Below are 19646 nucleotides of genomic sequence, written 5' to 3'. Positions count from 1 at the left end.
AGAATGTTGTTATGACTACATACCCAACTCCATATATTCCCCTCCCCCATTTTCCCACAATAGAAAGTAGAGATTAGAAAGTATGGCAGGCCTGAAGTCCAAAAGAAAAGATTGCTTGCAGGGATGACATTCTGAATATTTCTCTCAAAGCAATCTCCATGATGCTCTACAATGCTTAATATCTAACTTCTTAGGCTAATAGAATAATCTTTTTGAAGTTAAGGGAATTTTTCTCTACAGGTTAGTCCTTGAATGTCCCATGAATTAAACTGGAAAAATGTTATCGTTTTATCTTGTGGAAGACCTGGGGTTGACATATCACCTGCCCCGTTGAGCTTTAATCAACACAACATTGTTATCTCTTTGACATAGTCTTCATGGTAATGAAGACTAGCCTCTTTCTGTTCTAACTAAGCATCGTTATACTACTCATGAAGGCAACCACTGGCAATATTTTGTCTACTTCTCAAATAGGTTCTTAACCCATTCCCACTCTCTAACTTAATTAGGAACCTAGATTTTATGGAGAAATTCTAAAACCAAAATTGTCTTTCATTCAATTACCTTGCCTCAAAGAAGACTTAGTTTCATCTCCTAAGTGAGATACCCCATGAAATAGAGCACTGAACAGGTAAGAGGTTGGCCAGCTATGAAGACTTAAGTGACTATATTTGGGATGATGGAAAAAGAATGCAGAGACCAAAGGAAAACTATAGCTTTGCTTCATCTGTGCATCATCTTTGCCCTATTATGGCTGTGATAGCAAATAATTATATCACTTTATTTTCTTAATTGTTTTAATTTGAATCTGCAGGTTTTTAGTATTTTAATTGTTCATTTTTAATTATTCATTCTAGTATACTGCTTTGAAAATCATCCAGGGTAACTGCAGATGACATACAAATATCTTGGCATAAATAAATAGTGAGCTTAACCTTTGTACTTTGTAGCCACCCAAGATTCTCTGTGAATTTGACTTAATTTATGAAGTTAATAACTGTTCAGATAATTGATAGAATCATAGAATCATAGAATCATTATTGAAAAGATCCCTTAATTCTGTGGCCAATTTGTTTATCTACTGTAATTTTTAATTTGTCAGAAACTGTGAAACGTACCTAAATTATGATCAGAAATTGTGATTTAACTTTACCTGTAATTCCAAGAGAATAGATTTTGAAATATCTACATTCTTAATACATAAAAAAAGTTCTGTGACCTTTAGAGGACATGCAAACTCTTTCAGCCACTTATAGTATAATGGTCGTGAAAATTGAAGGGCAAACAGTCAATCAACCCCCTTCCTGTTTTGACACAATCCCAATTTAGTATTTTTTTTTCCTACTTGGAATCTAACACGTGGGTCTTGTTTCTGTTCTCTTTACTCTAAAAATAATGATTTGTGACAGGTTATTTAAAGAAGACTTGCTTTTTTAAACTTTGTCTTATACTCTTCTATTCTGCATTGTTTCCGAAGTGAGGTGTGGGAGGAGTCATACATGGGTATTACCACAGCCCTTTTGCCCTGGAGACTGAGGTGAATCGTGAGGCCACACCTCCTTTCCTCCTTCTGACCTCCCAGATTAATCTCAGTCTCCAGCCCAGAAGGAGTGTTTTACCTGATTCTCCCTCACTTTGAAGACTAAGGTTTTTTTCTACAGGATTTTTTACAGGAGTTCTTCAGATTTTTACTAGTTCTACAAGATTCTACAGACTACAGGAATTTTTGCAGGTTTTTTTGCTAGATTACCTGAAAATTCCTTCATCCCTCCTTGCAGTGCTCAGCGTTGCTAGCCAAGCCAAGCCGCCGGCTAGCGCGATCCCAAGCGACCAGACGGTCGCATAAGTGGGCAAAAGGCTGCGTGGTGCCTTTTGGAGGCTCCATGCAAGGAGGCCATCGAGGGACCGGGGATCCAGCAGATTCCTTCCCCAACACTCCCAAGCTGCAGGGAATCGGGTCGCAGATCGGCGGCCGCCATCTTGGTCCTCCAACATCTTAGGAGCACGTGACCGGCGTTCCTTCTATGGACCCCAAAAGTGCTCAGAAGAGCACCACTGAAGCTGGAAAAGGCTTTGAAGGACCCAACTCCACTGGCTCTCCGGGGAGGTCCCAATCCAAGCAGAGCGCCGGCAGTCGGGCCGCAGATCGGCGGCAGGGAACGTTAGAGCGCAGAGCCTAGCAGCAAACGCGTCATACAAGGCAAGGCTGGCCAGAAGAAAGGAGGCGGTGAGTGGCATAACTGTGAGTAAAATGGCAGAGGTGGTGAGGAGCGGGGGTGCCAAGGCCAGATCACAGGTGGATTCGGAACCGGGCGTGCTGACCCCAGCATTAGACAAGGGATCCCTCTTCAAGGAACCAGCAAGGAAGGTACTCACAACGGATGCGAGCCTTTTCGGCTGGGAAGCACACCTGGAAGCCCAGATAGCCCAGGGCTGCTGGACTCCAACAGACAGACCTACACAACAACATCAACTGGTTGGAGCTCAGGGCCATCCATCTGACCCTACATCATTTCAAGACCACGGTGACCGTTCAGCATGTCCTGGTCCTGACAGACAACGTGGCAGCCAAGGCCCACATGAACAGACAAGGGGACACCCATTCCAAGGCCCTTTGCGACGAGGCCCTCCGATTGGGGAACTGGGCAGAGAGGCATCTCCAGTCCATCAGAGTGGAACACATCTCTGGGACAGAGAACAACAGCACCAGAGAACAGCAAAGCGGATGGATCTCAGCAGGAAGACACGTCGACAATGGAGAGTGGGCAGCTCCACCAGCATCTTATCTGCAGATCTGCGAGAGTTCGGGCGCCCGACGGTGGATTTCTTCGCAACCCAGCGAACGAAGCCCAGCTGCCGAGCTGTCGAGCTTTGTATCGAGGTTCCCGTCCAGAGGAGCCATGGATACAGATTCCCTTGCTGCAGATGGCCACCAGGTCTACTCTACGCTTTCCCCCCTTCCCCTCATTCCTGAGGTTCTGAGAAGGTTGGTGTCAGAGGGAGCAGAGAGATGATTCTAGTGGCTCCCTTCTGGCCACGCCGTCCCTGGCTAGCAGACTTGGTGGAGCTGTCCTCAACTCCTCACTGGAGGATTCCCCCGGGGAGGTGTCTCTTCACCAGGGATCTCTGGAGCATCCGGACCCGGAGTGGCTCCATCTGACCGCCTGGCAATTGAACGGGAACAGCTGAAAGGGGCACATTTTTCCGCAAAGGTCATTAAGACCGTCGAGGTGTCCAGGAAGCAGTCCATCACCCGCATCTACAATGCCTCCTGGGTCACTTTCCTGGACTGGTGCCAAGCAAGGGACATCATCCCAGCTTCGGCCTCGGTACCCCAGGTCCTGGACTTTCTGCAAGAAGATCTAGAGAAAGGCCTAGCCCCCAGCACCCTCAGGAGACAAGTCTCTGCCCTTTCCACAGTCCTGGGGGGGTGTGTGCACCGCCTTTGTCTCAACATCTGGTCCTAAGCCGCTTCCTTAAGGGAGCAGCGAACCTAAAACCCCCAGTCGTCCATCGATTCCCTACCTGGGATCTACCCACGGTCCTCCAGGCTCTAATGGCAGCACCATTCGAACCCTTGAGGGAGGTTTCCCTACAATTTCTGACCCTTAAAGTCATCTTCCTGGTTGCCATCACCTCAGCCAGGAGATAGTCTGAGCTCAACGCTCTTTCCTCTGCACTTTCCTGAAAAACTGGGTCATCCTCAGACTGGACCCTGAGTTCATGCCCAACGTCAATTCTCCCTTCCATAGGGCATTAGAAATAGTTCTGCCGGACTTCTGTCTGCAGCCCTCCAGGGATAGGGAAAGATCATGTCACTGGTTGGACATCAGAAGAGCCCTGCGCATCTATCTGAAGCGCATGGCGCCCTTTAGACATTCAAATCCCATCTTTCAGCCATCCACCCGGGGAGCCAAGGTTTCCCCAGCCACCATTAGCAGGTGGATCAGAGCGGCCATCTCTCAGGCCTATGAGGCACAGGGACTTCAGGTCCCAGAGGGCATCACAGCGCACTCCACCAGAAGTGCGGCCACATCGGCGGCCTGGGCCACCCAGGCTCCCATAGAAGAAATTTGCAGGGCTGCCGCCTGGTCCTCTCCGTCACCTTTCATCAGGCATTACCGGTTAGACGCTTACGCCTTCGCGGAGGCGGCCTTTGGGAGGAGGGTTCTTCAGGGAGTCCTAGACTCTCAAGGGGCTCAGGCCCAATGATCCCTCCCAGGGACACCTAACTTTGGTATGTCCCATGTATGACTCCTCCCACGCCTCACTTCGGAAACTGTCAGTTGGTCTTACCTGAACTGCATGTTTCAAAGAAGGCGTGGGAGGAGTCACTTCCCCCTCGTGTAGGGCGCACCGCGCCAGGGGCCTGAGTTATTCAGTGGTCAGTCAGGGCCAGGTAGGAAGGATGTGTGCGTGTGCTGTCTCTGTCCCTTCCTTCCAGGTGCTCTGCTACGAGCCATCGGTTAATCTGGGAGGTCAGAAGGAGGAACGGAGGTGTGGCCTCAAGATTTACCTCAGTCTCCAGGGCAAAAGAGCTGTGGTAATACCCATGTATGACTCCTCCCATGCCTTCTTCGAAACATGCGGTTGAGGTAAGACCAACTGACATTCTCCCAGGAACCATCAATACAGCATTAACGTTACCAGAGTTCCATTATTAGTAAAATGGGTGGCATAGAAATGAAAAATAGATAGATAGATAGATAGATAGATAGATAGATAGATAGATAGATAGATAGATAGATGATAGATGGTTCACCGACAAATGCGCGCTCAACAAAAGCGCGCCAACAAAACCGCGGTGATAAAACCAGGAGTTCGAAATGGTGCCGACGAATGAGCTCAGAAGCGCGCCGACAACAGCGCGCCGACAGAAGCACGCTCTAAATCTAACTCTAAACCTAACCCTGAACCTAACCTAACCCTTACCCTAACCCTTACCCTTACCCTTACCTTAACCCTGTCGGCGCTCATGTCGGCGCGCCTTTGTGGGAGCGCTGTCGATGTCGCAGTTTTATTGCTGTGGTTTTGACGGTGCACTGTTGTCGGGCGCGCATTTGTCGGGTCACGATGATAGATAGATAGATAGATAGATATAGATAGATAGATAGATAGATAGATAGATAGATAGATGATAGATAGACAGACAGATTTTTTTTAAAAAATTGCAAGATAGCAATAGGCCTAAGAAGTAGGTTAGCCTGAATCTTGCAAGTTAAGCATAATTTTCTTATTCTAATCCCTGCTCATTTAGCACATTTTGGGAGTGGGGACAATGGGTTTAGTGCAGCTTCCTCGTCAAAACAAGAGTTATTTGGTTCACCTTTTTGACAATTTTCTTTCTCTTCTGTTTTATTAAAAACACATCTCTATCATTTGCACTAGCATATGACTGCCAGAAAAATTTAAATAAACAATTAAATCATTAAAATTTAAATTACTTTTGTTATATCACAATAAAACCTGGAAATTTTTTATAAGAGTACATTGAAAGAATGCAAATGAATATTCCTATTAAAGTGGTACGTTTTTAATCTGAAAAGAGCATGACTGTAAAGACAACCTGCAATAGTGGGACCTAGCTAAAAGGTTCGGCTAAGCATAAGGCTAATTAGTGGTTTCCTTGAAACCATTTGATAGTTGGAATGAAAAACTACATTCAAATACATATAGATATGCTTTCTTTCAAATTTAAAAAAATGAAGGTGAAATGTCTCCCTTGACTTCACCCCACAGCTTTCTTTGGCAGCAAATTATTTACCATTGTCATCCTCATATATATACACATACACACAGACATATTCCAAGTTAGCCTGAAGCCATAGCTTTCCAGGTGGTATCCCACCACCATAGGATCATGCCCAATCCTATTAACATTTTAAGATCAGATTCTGCCACCTGCTGTGTATTTTTTAAAATGCATACAGGCCAAAGAATGCTATCTGACATACAGTCAGACTTAATTTGGGATCCATTTTATCACTTTTCTTGTCCAAAACACATAGCTACATTGCACTGCCTATTTTATTGCAGTGGTATTTGGCTTTGCATTTGAGTTGTTAATGCTGTTTGAACCTAATGACAACCACACATGGATCTGGACTTGTTCCCCATCCAAACTTCCATATCCATATGTAAATTTTGCCTACCTTTTGATTGTTATTGAAACTGAAGTGCATGGGGTAATCATTTTTCTGGAGCAGAATTACCAAACTGTGAGCAGGTCCTGGATTTGGCTTATTAGCTGTTCAGAAAACCTATGATACCACATCTTGGCCTTCCTATTGTCTGTTCTATATAGGCTCTGTATATAAATATCTCATTGCAACATGGTGTTTCTCTATGACCATGGACAGAATTTATGATGGTGTAATCAGTTAGGTATACTTTCTACAATCTTGTTCAGGGTTGACCAGAGTCATTAGTACCATCTTGACTCTTTTTTTTAATCCATACCCTGCAAATATCCTTGATCAGGTACAAGTAGCCATAGCCAGTAAACTGAATTTCACTGTGACCATGCATCTTAAGAAAAAAGCATGGTTGTAAAAAAATTAAACAGAAGAATGCATATGAAAGTACAAGTAGCCCTTGACTTATGGCCACAACTGAGCCCCGAATTTATGTTGCTAAGTGAGAAATTTGTTAAGTCCCCATTTTATGATTTCTCTGGCCACATTTGTTAAGTGAATCACCACAATTGTTAAATTAGTAACATGATTGTTAAGTGAACCTGGCTTCCCCATTGACTTTGCTTGTCAAAAGATTGCAAAATATGATCACAAAACCTGGGACACTGCGACCATCATAAATATGAAGCATCCAAATATAAATCATGTGCCCATGGGGATGCTGCAACAGTCATAAGTATCAAAAATGGACATAAGTCACTTTTTTCAGTGCCGTTGTAACTTTGAATGGACACTAAACAAATTGTTGTAAATCAAGGATTACCTGTACTACATTAGAAAGTTATAGTTTGTGCCACATTAAATCTGCATATCTTACCTTAGACTACACTGTAGTTCTTGTCTTTAATGCAGATCTTTGATACCGGAGTCTGTTTATTTGGGAGGCAATCTGAAAAACTGACTGCTCTACTAATAAAAAAAAACCTATTCTCTAATTTTCTGCCCATGCTAGTTGCATTTTTCAGGCCTCCCCCCCCCAAAAAAAACCCGATATTGCTCTGTGAGCATACGTAAACCATATTTTCATATCTGTAATTGTGCAGCTTCCTGTAAACAGATTGATTCCTGAATCCGCAGTAGTTTGCAGTTTTGTGGTATTCTGTAAATAAATAGCCACTAATGTCCCTCAAAACCCAAACACAGTAATTAGAAATGTGATACGGCAGTGTAACATTTTTCAATAGCATTATAGTTGTAAATACTCATAGTCCTGAAAAGAAAAAGAGAAGCTTCAAAACAATCCTTTGATCAAAAGAACTGCTTTAGGGCAAAGATGTTGTTACTTTCCTCCTTGTCTTTTTCGTTTCGTGTCACTTGCTCTGAGTGATGTAGTGTTGTTTCAGGAAAGATATTTTTTAAATTGAACACATTCTTCTGAACCCCCACTAACTTACACTGTCTACTATAAACGGCTTTATATCAAGAATAAATTCTAAATGTTAAGTTGAAAGACAGGATGGGTAAGATTCTCTCATTGACATTGAGAGTAACTTTATAGAAGCATCTTTGAGACCTATGTCTGGTTCCGTTTTCTGTGGTCAGCACCTGCATGTTGGGCCGGAATTTGCAGTGATGGTTTCAAAGAACTTTAGATATTTATGGTAATTTTACTATAGCTGTAAGTTTGTGGGAAAAGCTATATATCAATTGCAAAAGTGAAAAAAAATGAAGAGAAAAAGCTACTAGACATACACTTATAGTTCACTTATGCTCAAAGGAAACAACAAAATGTTTGTTTCAGAAGAAATAACAAACAGTTTTGTAAATGTTTGCTCTTAGTGTTCCTTTATGTACCAAAGTGAAGATTTAAATTTTCAATTCCCTTTTAAGAAATGTTTGTACTTTTCTCTTATCTCTCTGAATGAGAGATGGGTGGCTTAGATATAGGAAGTATAAATGAAATAAAGAAAGAAGAGGGGGAGAAGGAAGGAAGGAAGGGGAGGGAAGGAAGGAAGACTTTGCAGATGGTCCATCCGTCCCTTCCTCCCTTCCTCCCTCCCTTCCTTCCTTCAGCACAAGACAACAGTCTGTAAGTCATTGAGTTTCTTTAGGAAATATGATTAAAATTACGTTTGATGTATTTATTTCGAAGCTTGTTAGATGTAATTTTAATCATATTTCCTAAAGAAACTCAATGGATTTACAGACTGTTGTCTTGTGCTAATGTGCTAGCCTTTCCAAAGATTGTTTCCAGATAAAATTAAGATTTTTTTGAGAGAGAAAGATAAAATGATACTGTAATGATGGGGAAATGGAAGCAAATTACTGCTTTCTGAAGACAAGATTCTGATGTCCTTGGAAGGGCAAAAGGACATCTGTTTGCATGCATGAGAATAATTACTAATTTTGTCAGGACTATATGCTTGATAGTAAAATATTTCTGAAAGAGATTGTCCAATTTTATTTTGAATTGTCTGAACCAGAGTGTAAAATGAAGAACAACTCACTTAAAACTACCTTATTTAGCAACATAAATTTTGGGCTCATTTGTGGTCGTAAGTTGAGGACTACCTGTATACCTGCCCCAGATTTGTGAATGCTTTCTCAGGGTGTCAAAAAAAAGGTGAATCATGGTTACAGGGTGGCCCTTATGAGAGGTAGAGGCTGCCTCTGATGCCCCACCCAACACCTATTGAATCAGGCAAAGTTGTTCCCACTCTCCCAAACTTTTTGGTAGTTTCATGTTAATTGGATTTTACAATGCCCTTTCAGAACCAAAAGAGGGTTTCTTTTAAAGAGAGAGGGACAGAGTGAGTGTGTCCTTTTATGAATCGGTTTCAGTTTGTCTAAATTCTTAAATTATGATACAGATATTCAAGGCTGAATCTGACCAATGGGGCGCATAATGAATCTACTAACCTACTGTGATTTGGACACTATATTCTATTGATGCACCTAAACTTACATACAGTATTAAAGAAGGACTTAAACATTTACACAATACCTATTAATATTTATATTTACACTATATGTAATAGGAAATTTGACATGTAATTGCCTCCCTCCTTCCCTCCCTCCCTAGCCTAAATTCTATATTCTGAACTACCAGTTTTCAAACTGTTAAATATTGATATAAAGTTTATATATTTCTCTAGGATGCCATAGTCATACATGAAGTTTATGAAGAAGGAGCAGCTGCTAGAGATGGTCGACTTTGGGCTGGTGATCAAATTCTGGAAGTGAGTTTCAAGTTTACTTCCTTGAATATTTCTCTTGTCTTCAGGATAATTGTATGGATGTGTTAAAATGCCTTAAGATTGATAATTTGATCCAGCTGGGAAGTACAGGAATTCAAAATTCAGTATTAATTGTTTGAGTCCCACCAATATATCTTATCATAAATTACCGTACATAATTTATAAATATTCTTAGGGGTGTGTGAGGTGACTTCAAATCAGTCTTCACTCTTACCAACTACATGGAAAGTCCATTAAGTTTTCTTGGCAATATTTTTAAGAAATTATTTGCCATTGCTTCTACCCCAGAGTTGAGAGAAAGTAACAGGCATCCAGCCAGCTTTGTGTCAAGAAAGGGCCACAACTAATTGTCTCCTGGTTTTCAGCTCACTTTCAATAATTACTGCACTAAAATAGCTGTCACCTATGTACTACTGCTTCGATTTTGAAGGCAATGTTTTGCAAGTCAATTACATTAATCTAGTAATGTAATGAAGGCATTGCGTGAATGCTTAAAAAGTAGGTCCTTGCATATGAAAATTGCTTTCTCAGAGATGAATATAGTATAATACCAGATCTGTTCCAGAAATTACATCAGGGTACGTGTTTCAAGTTGCAGTAGTTGTAGTTAAAACCGAAATAAAGTTTTATTTGGCCTTGATCATAATGAAAACAGTGTTCTGGCTCCCTTTGCAATTTAATATTAATATTTGTTTTAAGGCCAATTTAAAGCTTTGCTGTGGTGTGGTGTGGTGTGCCATCTATTGGAATATATAAAAATGTTATTTTGCTTTCCAAGGATAGAATTGTGAAATTTAAAAAAAACAACAGGTACATCTTTATTATGCATACAAAACAGCAGGGGTAAGAAAGCAATGCTATTTCTATTTACACATGAATAAATCTTACTGAAATTAGTAGACTTTACAGTAGACATGTAGAATTTCAGTGTTACACCTTCAGAAAACATACAGTACTTGATTTTTCATCATGATACTTTGCTCAAAGGATTTTGGGAAAACTACATTTTCAAATAATGTTATCAGAAATTAAGAATGGATATATTCTTACTCAATTATTTAAGAAGCATAAATAATAAGAGATTTTATATATCGTAATGTAAGCAGAGGGAAGCTATGATTTATTTTAGTAAATTATACAAAACAATATTTATGAATAAGTGCTGGTTCAACTAGAATACTCAGCCAAACAACCTGGGACCTTCCAGTTTCTGAACTATGGTTAACTATAATCGGTATATAGTTTAGTCATTCTGAACTCTAATTGTCACTGTAGCTAATCAAAATAAGGAAAATTCATCTTTTCACTCCTACTTGGTCTCACTAAGATCAGTCAGATTTTGGAGTTCAAAGTGAATAAACTTTCTGGATCAAATGAGTTGAGTTGAAAACTGCCTTCTTGAAATATTTAGCCATGATTTATCTTTCAAGTGAATTGGCAGAATTTCTAGTATTCTGCACTGAGTCTGTATAAACCTTAACTCTAACCTGGGCTAGAGATGCTGGAATGACAGAAGCAATTTTCCAAAAATGTATTTTTTGGGGGGGAAGTCCTAGGAAAATTTATTTATTTATGTGCTTGTTCATTTATTTGTTAATTTTGTTTTGCAGTAATCTTGTCCACAAGGCAACTCTGGGCAGCTTATGCTAATTTTGCTCTAATATAATACACCACTGTTATCAAACTAATTAGAATCCAGTAAGTGAACTCTACATCCAAAAGAATGCTTTATTTTATTTTAGGTTACTGGCATGGACTTGAGAAATGCCAGCCATGAAGATGCTATCACTGCTTGAGGCAAACACCTCCAAAAGTGCGGCTGTTGTCTATAGAGATGAAGCTCATTATAAAGATGAAGAAAATTTGGAGGTTTTCCTTGTAGACCTACAGCGGAAAATGGGGAGAGGATTGGACTTAGCATTGTAGGGAAAAGGTAAGGAATATATAGTGATCATAATTCACTTTAGATATTTCTTGCAGTAGAAACAGAGAGGCATACCAATGTCATAGTGGCACTTACTGCTATGTTATATTTATAAAATTTACATAATGTCCTGAAATTATTGTAAGTGTTATGCTAGCAATTATATTAGCATTTTACCAGTTCAGGGCAGTAGACTTAAAATGAACTGTTCAGTAGAAGATACGATGTTTTCCATTATTATGTTTTGTATAGTGTTTTGTGTAGTGGCATTGGGATTCTGTGTGCAAAGTAAGTTGATAGAGATTGTTTCTTATCTGAAAATGTATTGATGATAACAATTAGCCATATAGCAAAACAATTTGCTATACCACAATACATTGGCTAAGTGACAGAATGTGACCTTTCTGATTGAGGAGGCTTTCAATGAAAATTGCCTTTAGCTATATTATTGCCTTTAGAAAAGCAAGAACAGCAGTCCTGGTTTGGGGCTGGAAATAATTAACAATGTGTAATTGCAGATAAATAAGCGTATAGTTTAGTTGTTTAATAATACAGTACATATGTTGCCTATATTGTTAGAAATGGAAGTGGCGTGTTTATCTCTGACATTGTCAAAGGAGGAGCTGCTGACCTTGATGGGCGACTAATTCAAGGAGATCAGATATTATCTGTCAATGGTGAGGATGTCAGACATGCTTCTCAAGAGGTGGTAGCCACCATTCTTAAGGTGAGTATGCAGCTGAGGTCTATGTAGAATGTAACATCCTTCGGAAATACTAAGTTCAGACAAAGTGTTCAAACACAGTTCAGTCTCATCAAAACAAGCATGATGGGAGCTTCAATTTTGTGTGCTACCTTATATATAGCTTTTATGTTTAATCATACACTCTATTTAATTTTAACTGTAGTTAATGGAAATAAACCACATTTATCAGGAAAGTATTTACATATACATATATACTGTATACACACACACACACACACACACAAACATATACACACACACACACACACACACACACACACACACACACACATATATATATATATATATATATATATATATATATATATATATGTTGCATTTGTGCTGATAAATAAATACATAAATGCAACTAATAAATAAAGATAAATAAATAAATGCAACACAAATGTAACAAAGGCAACAGTAAAATAATGGCTTTCTTCGTGATGGTCTCTTGTGACGAGCCAATAGACAGAGAAAGGAAGCAGTCTGCTTCCTCCCATATTTGGGCATACCAGGGGTTGTGAGACTAAATACATACATACATACATACATACATACATACATACATAACATACATACATACATACAGCATTTTATATAATTCTACTAATGCATTTTGTGGATTCCTACTAAGTGTCAGTACTATTTCAGCGTATTAAGGGCTGCCTTCTTTAAAAACTTGATTTTTGGTTATTCCTCATAAACAAAAGATTTAAAAAAAACACAAGATCACTTGGAAATCCCACTAAGTCATAATATAGCTTGTTTACAGAATTGGTCCAAGATGGATCATTCACTAATTAAACAAACCACAATCTAGCTGAATGTATGCAGATAAAAATAACTTCAATTGTACAGTCCTTAGTATACTCCATTGATTACAATATTACATATTTTACAGCTAAATATGGTCTTTTAATAGAGTTTATAACAGATAACCTGGAGAAAAAAGAGCAATTTGGGAAATGGATGTTGCCAGGTCTTCTGAGGACTAGGACATTTTAAATGGTCATGGTTTATTTAGAGGTATAATTTTTGGAGGGACAGCAATAAATGAATACCTGTTATCTTGTATTTTGTATATCGAAGTGTGCCCAAGGACTTGTGCAACTGGAGATTGGACGGCTGAGGGCAGGATCTTCGTTATCCTCAAGAAAGACATCTCAAAACAGTCAGGTTAGTAGCAGCTGATGATGCATTAAAAAGAATGCTAAAGTAATGGATCACAAAAGGTATTTATAATAGTTTGTCTTGGCTGGTTTTATCATTGGAATAAAATTATTGGAAATATAAACTTAATTTTTTTTTAAAAAACTGTTTATATCCATCATTTTTTAATTATCTAAAGGCATCCTTAATAGTTGGGACAATTCCCGTGTTTTAACTGACAGAAAAATCCTGTTTTAGAAATACATTTTTAATAATTCTATACAGTTATGCATGTATTTGATTTTTCATGAAACCATTAATTACAGAAAGGCCATGGGAGCAGTATCATTTTTACCAGCCACTTTTCAGCCACAATAGTCATCTCATGCCATCCATTTTACATGCAGTGAAGGACATAAGATACATTAAAATGAACCTTCCTATACTGATAATAATGAATCACAGGATGTTATGTTCTCATTTTAGAAAGGTATACAACAAACTATTGTCGATTCTTCCAGGAAGGCATAGATATATTATCAATATCATTTCTCATATGTTCTTAATTCAGTTTAGGATCATTCATTCCCCAATCTCTGCCCAGTTTCCAAACTTTGGATGCACCATTTATTTTTGCCTTACATAAACTAAACTAAACAAGTCCAATCCTGGTATTACTACCTCACTTTGCTACTCTTTCTCCAAGATACAGAATGCTACCGCTAATGAATTCCCTCGGCATACAGAGGAACATTGATCCAGACATTTGATTAGTGTTCTGCAGCTTGAAAATCTATTTCATTAAGAGAGTGATAGAGTTTTGTTCCTGCGTCTTAGCAGCTGGGCTCCAGATATGATGGAATAAAAAGTCTAAAGAAAGTTAGAAGTGCAATAAATAAATTCCAACCTTGTTAGCCTCAATTGCCAGATTCTCTAACTCTTCATCATGTTGGCACAATATGTCTTCCCTCAACTAAAAAGCCAAATTAGAATTTTGTCCATGCATGTTTCTATTTTTTTGAAAAATCCATTTTAAATTCTGAGGTGTGAATATGTTAGTAGTGAATATGTTAGTACCCTGTTTCCCTGAAAATAAGACCTCTCCAGATAATAAGCCCAATTGGGATTCTGAGCGCATGCACTAAAATAAGCCCTTCTCCCAAAATAAGCCCTTCCCCTAAATATTTAAATGCATTTACAGCTGGTACCTGCCATATAATACAATAGCAGAGTTGGAAGGGACCTTGGAGGTCTTCTAGTCAAATCCCTGCCTAGGCAGGAAACCCTACACCGTTCCAGACAAATGGCTATCCAACATCTTCTTAAAGATCTCCTGTTTTGGGGCATTCACAACCTCTGGAGGCAAGCTGTTCCACTGATTAATTGTTCTAACTGTCAGGAAATTTCTCCTCAGTTCTAAGTTGCTTCTCTCCTTGATTAGTTCCACCCATTGTTTCTGTTCTACACTCAGGTGCCTTGGAGAATAGTTTGACTCCCTCTTCTTTGTGGCAACTCCTGAGATATTGGAACACTGCTATCATGTCTCCCCTAGTCCTTCTTTTCATTAAAGTAGACATACCCAGTTCCTGCAACCGTTCTTCATATGTTTTAGTCTCCAGTCCCCTAATCATCTTGTTGCTCTTTCTGCACTCTTTCTAAAGTTTCCACATCTTTTCTATATTGTGGCAACCAAAACTGTATTCCAAGTGTGGTATTCCAAGGCATTATAAAGTGATATTAACACTTCACGTGATCTTAATTCTATCCCTCTGTTTATGTAGCCTAGAACTGTGTTGGCTTTTTTGGCAGCTGCTGCGCACTGCTGGCTCATATTTAAATGGTGGTCCACTAGGACTCCAAGATCCCTCTCACAGTTACTATGTTGAGCAAGGTACCATCTATACTGTACCTGTGCATTCGTTTTTTCTTGCCTAAATGTAGAACCTTACTCTTTTCACCATTGAATTTCATTTTATTAGATAGTGCCCAATGTTCAGGTTTGTCAGGTCCTTCTGTATCTTAAGCCTGTCTTCTGGAGTGTTGGCTATTCCTGCCAGTTTGGTGTCATCTGCAATCTGTTCCCCATTTATTCCCTCATCCAAATCATTGATGAAGATGTTGAAGAGTACTGGGCCTAAAACAGAGCCTGGGGGGGAGGGGGAACATGCCCTACGAACCTCACATGCACCTGCCATCCATGCGGAATGGCCTCATGGAGGCCGCTCCTACAAACCTAGTTACCATGCTCCGGCAGGCCTAATGATGCTAGGGCTGACAAGAGTGTGCCAGAAACAGAGACAGACGTTCCAGCCATCTTTGGATCAACTGATCCATGGGCCAAGGTTAAGGGGCCCCTTGCACCTCAAAAATAGTAAGACCTCCCTGAAAATAAGGCCAAGTGATTATTTCGGGGGTCAAAAGAAAATAAGACCCTGGTTTTTTTCTGGGAAACACAGTAGTGATTTAGAAATTCTTAATAGCATCTTGGATAACATAATCATCATCCATGGTTTAATGAACAGATTGAATGATAGATGTTATAACCAATGAGAGAAACTATAAACAGCTGGTGTGGATTATATGTGGAACAACCTTGTAAATTCTAGCTTGAGCTTTATTTGTTCTTCTTGGTTTTTCAGATGAGCCAACATAATGTCCTAGCCACTTTCATCCTGCATTTGCTCCGGTTATCTCCACGTTGCAGAATTTAGTCAGCGCTAAGAGATCATCTGCTGATCCTTCTCAGAGAAATTCAGGTATGGGTGAGAACAAACAATTAACATCTCTGTGAATTATAATGGATATTCTGCTCTTGAGTTTGCTCCCAAAAACAACTGCGCTTATCAAGATTAGCTATAATAACGGAATATTTCAAATACTCTCCCTCTTATAGTGCAGTTAATCAATTACTTTGTTTCTCAGAACTTAAAAAATGTTTAGCCCCCTTTGCTATCTGTCCAGCCTTTATTTTTACAAATAACTCAAAGCAGCAAAAACATCCTTCCTTCTCCTATTTTCCCTACAACAACCCTCTGAGGTGGATCTAAGAAAAGAGTGACTGGCCATAGGTCACCCATGTGGTTTTCATGTCTAAGGTGGGACTTGAACTCTGGCTTTCTAGCCTGGTACCTCAATCACTAGAACAAACTGGCTTCCAAACTATTGGCCATATTAACTATGAAATCAGGAAGTTGTAAACTTTAACTTTATAGATTTATATGCCGCCAAATCCCGTAGGACTCCGGGACCAAATACAGTACATCTTGAAACCTTCAGTTTGGGGAAAAGAGCACAATATTTGTGATCATTTTGAAGTAATAAGTAGAAAAACATAATATTGTGATAGCTTTAGCCTTTAATCATTCTATATATTTATTTTTTTATCAGTTGGAGCAGACATAAGCCCAAGAACTGTGGAAATAACAAGGGTCAGTAATTTCTTCTTACTTAATATATTTAGCAAGAAAGAGCAAAACTATTTTTTGTCCAGTGTGTAAACAATGAATGGATTTATAGTGGTCAAATTTATTTGCAATTCTAAGCAAATAAATAAAAGAAATTATGGAATTAGCTTGACCACGGTACCTCAGCTTCCACTAGAGAATATAGGAGTCTCATGTATAGATTTGAAAGATTTTTGTATTATGTCATTGAAATCTCACGGTTTTTGCTTTCAATGAATGCAAAAAAAAAAAATGCTTCCTTTGTATGTGCTTAATAATGTCACTAAAACAATTCGAAAATTTGATGGACATGGCATTTTTGAACAAGGCATGGAAAATCAGATATCACATTGTGTCCTGCTTAATTACATTCCATGTGACACCAGATCCACAGGTTATATATTTGAAACTTGGGCAAATAAGTAATTCTTATAACTCTGCTTTCTCTGTTAAGGGCCTGAACGATGCTCTTGGTATCAGTATTGCAGGTGGCAAGGGAAGTCCCTTGGCAGATATTCCGATCTTCATTGCTATGATTCAAGCTAATGGAGTGGCAGCACGCACACATAAACTACGTGTAAGTGAAAGAATGACTGATATGTGCATAAACACTAGCCTTATTTTCTTGCTGATGTTGCTGTTCTTATTACCTCCAAAAATGTTTCTTTTTCCAACTTTGGAAGGTGCTTCATTCATTTTGCTGCTAAAGAACGTCATTTTTGTCCACTGCTGTGAATAACAGCAATTGTGGAAAATGGAATTTCTGTACTGCGATTTCTGCAATCAAGACAGTGAACTCATCTCATGTAGTTTCCTATTTCAATCTTAATGCAACATAAAAAAGCAGGAAATTCATTTTCTTTTTCTTTTTTCAATTCAGAAGATACTGGATGACTTGTAGGGAAAATAATAGCAGTTATGACTAACATCTTCACTTCACCAAGTAACCCTAGGGGAAAAAAGTGTTTCACATACTACCAGTAGTCTCTTCTTCCATTTACAATGATTTTTCTTTGCACCTAGATTATGAAATTGGGGCAAGAGTTCTCTCCTCCCCCCCCCTCATTTTTATTTTATTTATACAAAACATCAGCACCACATTTTCTTTTGAATTAGAAAATAGTTGCTGAAAACAGCTCACAAATTACAGAAACAGATCAACAAATTTTTTAAAGCGCTATTAATAAAATAAGGTTAACAAATCCAGAGTAGCAATCAATCATGAATAACAGCTTTACAGTATCTTAAAAATAAATCTCTTCAATATCCAGTTGTTTATTTATTTATTAAATTTATATTTCAACCATTTGGAGCAAAACGTCTCACATATGGACTACTAGCACTAAAACCTCCTGGCGTTAGAACAGTGGCTCCTAACATTTGGGGCACCAGGAACCCGGTTCTGTGGAGAGAGGTTTTTCTGCTGACTGGAGGGGGCGTGGGTTTGTGTGCTGTGTGCATCCTTGGATGGGGCTTTGCTTGTTTGCGTGGTCCAGTTTCTGGCATGCCACAGCCTGGTGCCAGTCCATGGACTAAGGGTTGGGTATCCTGAGGTGGCGCAGTGGTTAGGGTGCAGTACTGCAGGCCACTTCAGCTGACTTTGCAGTTCAGCGGTTCAGATCTCACCGGCTCAAGGTTGACTCAGCCTACCACCCTTCCGAGGTGGGTGAAATGAGGACCCAGACTGTGGGGGCAATGTGCTGACACTGTAAACTGCTTAGAGAGGCTGAAAGCCCTATGAAGCGGTATATAAATCTAACTGCTATTGCTTTCCCTACCTTAGAAGATACATTAATTTTAGGGACAAATTCATGTGGCTGAAATACTGGGCTTTATAAATTGGACTATTATGTTTTTATAAATAAGAAACATGACTCTGTAGCACCACACTTGCAAAACAAGTCGATTATTCCAGTATCCCTGATGCTACCCATATTTCTATCTATATTCTATTTTTTCCTCTCTCTTTTAGGTTGGTGATAGGATTGTCAGTATTAATGGGCAGCCTTTGGATGGTCTGTCTCATGCTGAGGTAGTAAATCTGCTGAAGAATGCCTATGGGACCATCATCCTGCAGGTATAATGATAAATTGAACAGACAACTGTGCAATGGTGTCAGTGATTTCAGGGGTAATTTTAAATAATGTCCTGAGTGTTCCCAGCAATAGACATCACAGGGTGTTTACTGATGTCAATTATGCAGGATGAAAGAAAAATCTATTATGTTCAAGCACATTTTATTCTTGCACATATAACTATGGGCATGGTGGTTCAAAATCTAAAGAAAATTGAAAAAGGGAAATGATTAAAAATAATAATTGCTGCTTTTTAGCTGCCATCACTTTTAAAACAAAAACAGATTCCTCTCGGATTCCCACAATGGATAAATGAATTACTGCAAAAGTTGATAGATTTAGCAGAAATGGCTAAATTTACTGCTTTTATTAAAGAAAAGAACACAATTGATTTTGTTTCTATTTGGCAATTGCTTTTGGACTTTGCTTGAGGTGGGAAAAAATGAAATGGGTTTGATTTGGGGTTTTGCTGATTAAGTAGGTTTGTTGTTAGAGAAATGACTAGTATATGTTGTCACATAAAAGTAAAAAGTTGAGGTTTTATGTTTCTACCTTATTCTACTGCACCAAAAGAGTTGGAAGTCAATGTTTTTCTTTGTCTTCTCTCCTTTACCCTACACTTTTCTCTTTTCCCCTTTTCCTTCTTTATTTTTCTTTTTCTTTGTGCTTCTGTACTTTATATTGATAAACTAATTAAATCCTGTTGCAGACACACACAAAAGCTACCTGACTAAAAACAGATTTTTCTCTTTTACTATGGAGCTTTGATGGAGCTTTCTGTCAAGTTAACATCTTCTTCCTTCTTCAGAGGAAAAAGAGCAAAACAAAAGACTTTGTTAACAGTGGAATGGATTTTATAATACAACTCAGGTGCAATACTTGAACTGGAGGGTTCATCTCTCATTTTAATTTAATT

At 39.1% G+C, this 19646-nt stretch overlaps 1 protein-coding gene across 1 annotated transcript in view; it reads left to right on the top strand.

The window, feature by feature from the left end:
* Window positions 1-19646, top strand: part of PATJ (PATJ crumbs cell polarity complex component) — a 165357-nt gene that overhangs the window by 129210 nt on the left and 16501 nt on the right. Inside the window, 11 exon segments of the mRNA XM_032217300.1 lie at window positions 9290-9373; window positions 11134-11179; window positions 11182-11208; window positions 11211-11297; window positions 11300-11324; window positions 11895-12042; window positions 13153-13243; window positions 15852-15968; window positions 16600-16640; window positions 17110-17232; window positions 18628-18732. Coding sequence (XP_032073191.1) covers window positions 9290-9373; window positions 11134-11179; window positions 11182-11208; window positions 11211-11297; window positions 11300-11324; window positions 11895-12042; window positions 13153-13243; window positions 15852-15968; window positions 16600-16640; window positions 17110-17232; window positions 18628-18732 — 894 coding nt within the window.

This window comes from Thamnophis elegans, chromosome 5 (genome assembly GCF_009769535.1).
Source record: "Thamnophis elegans isolate rThaEle1 chromosome 5, rThaEle1.pri, whole genome shotgun sequence".
Taxonomy (NCBI): domain Eukaryota; kingdom Metazoa; phylum Chordata; class Lepidosauria; order Squamata; family Colubridae; genus Thamnophis; species Thamnophis elegans.
Note: the sequence above shows the minus strand (reverse complement) of the source record. Positions and strands in the feature narration are given on the sequence as shown.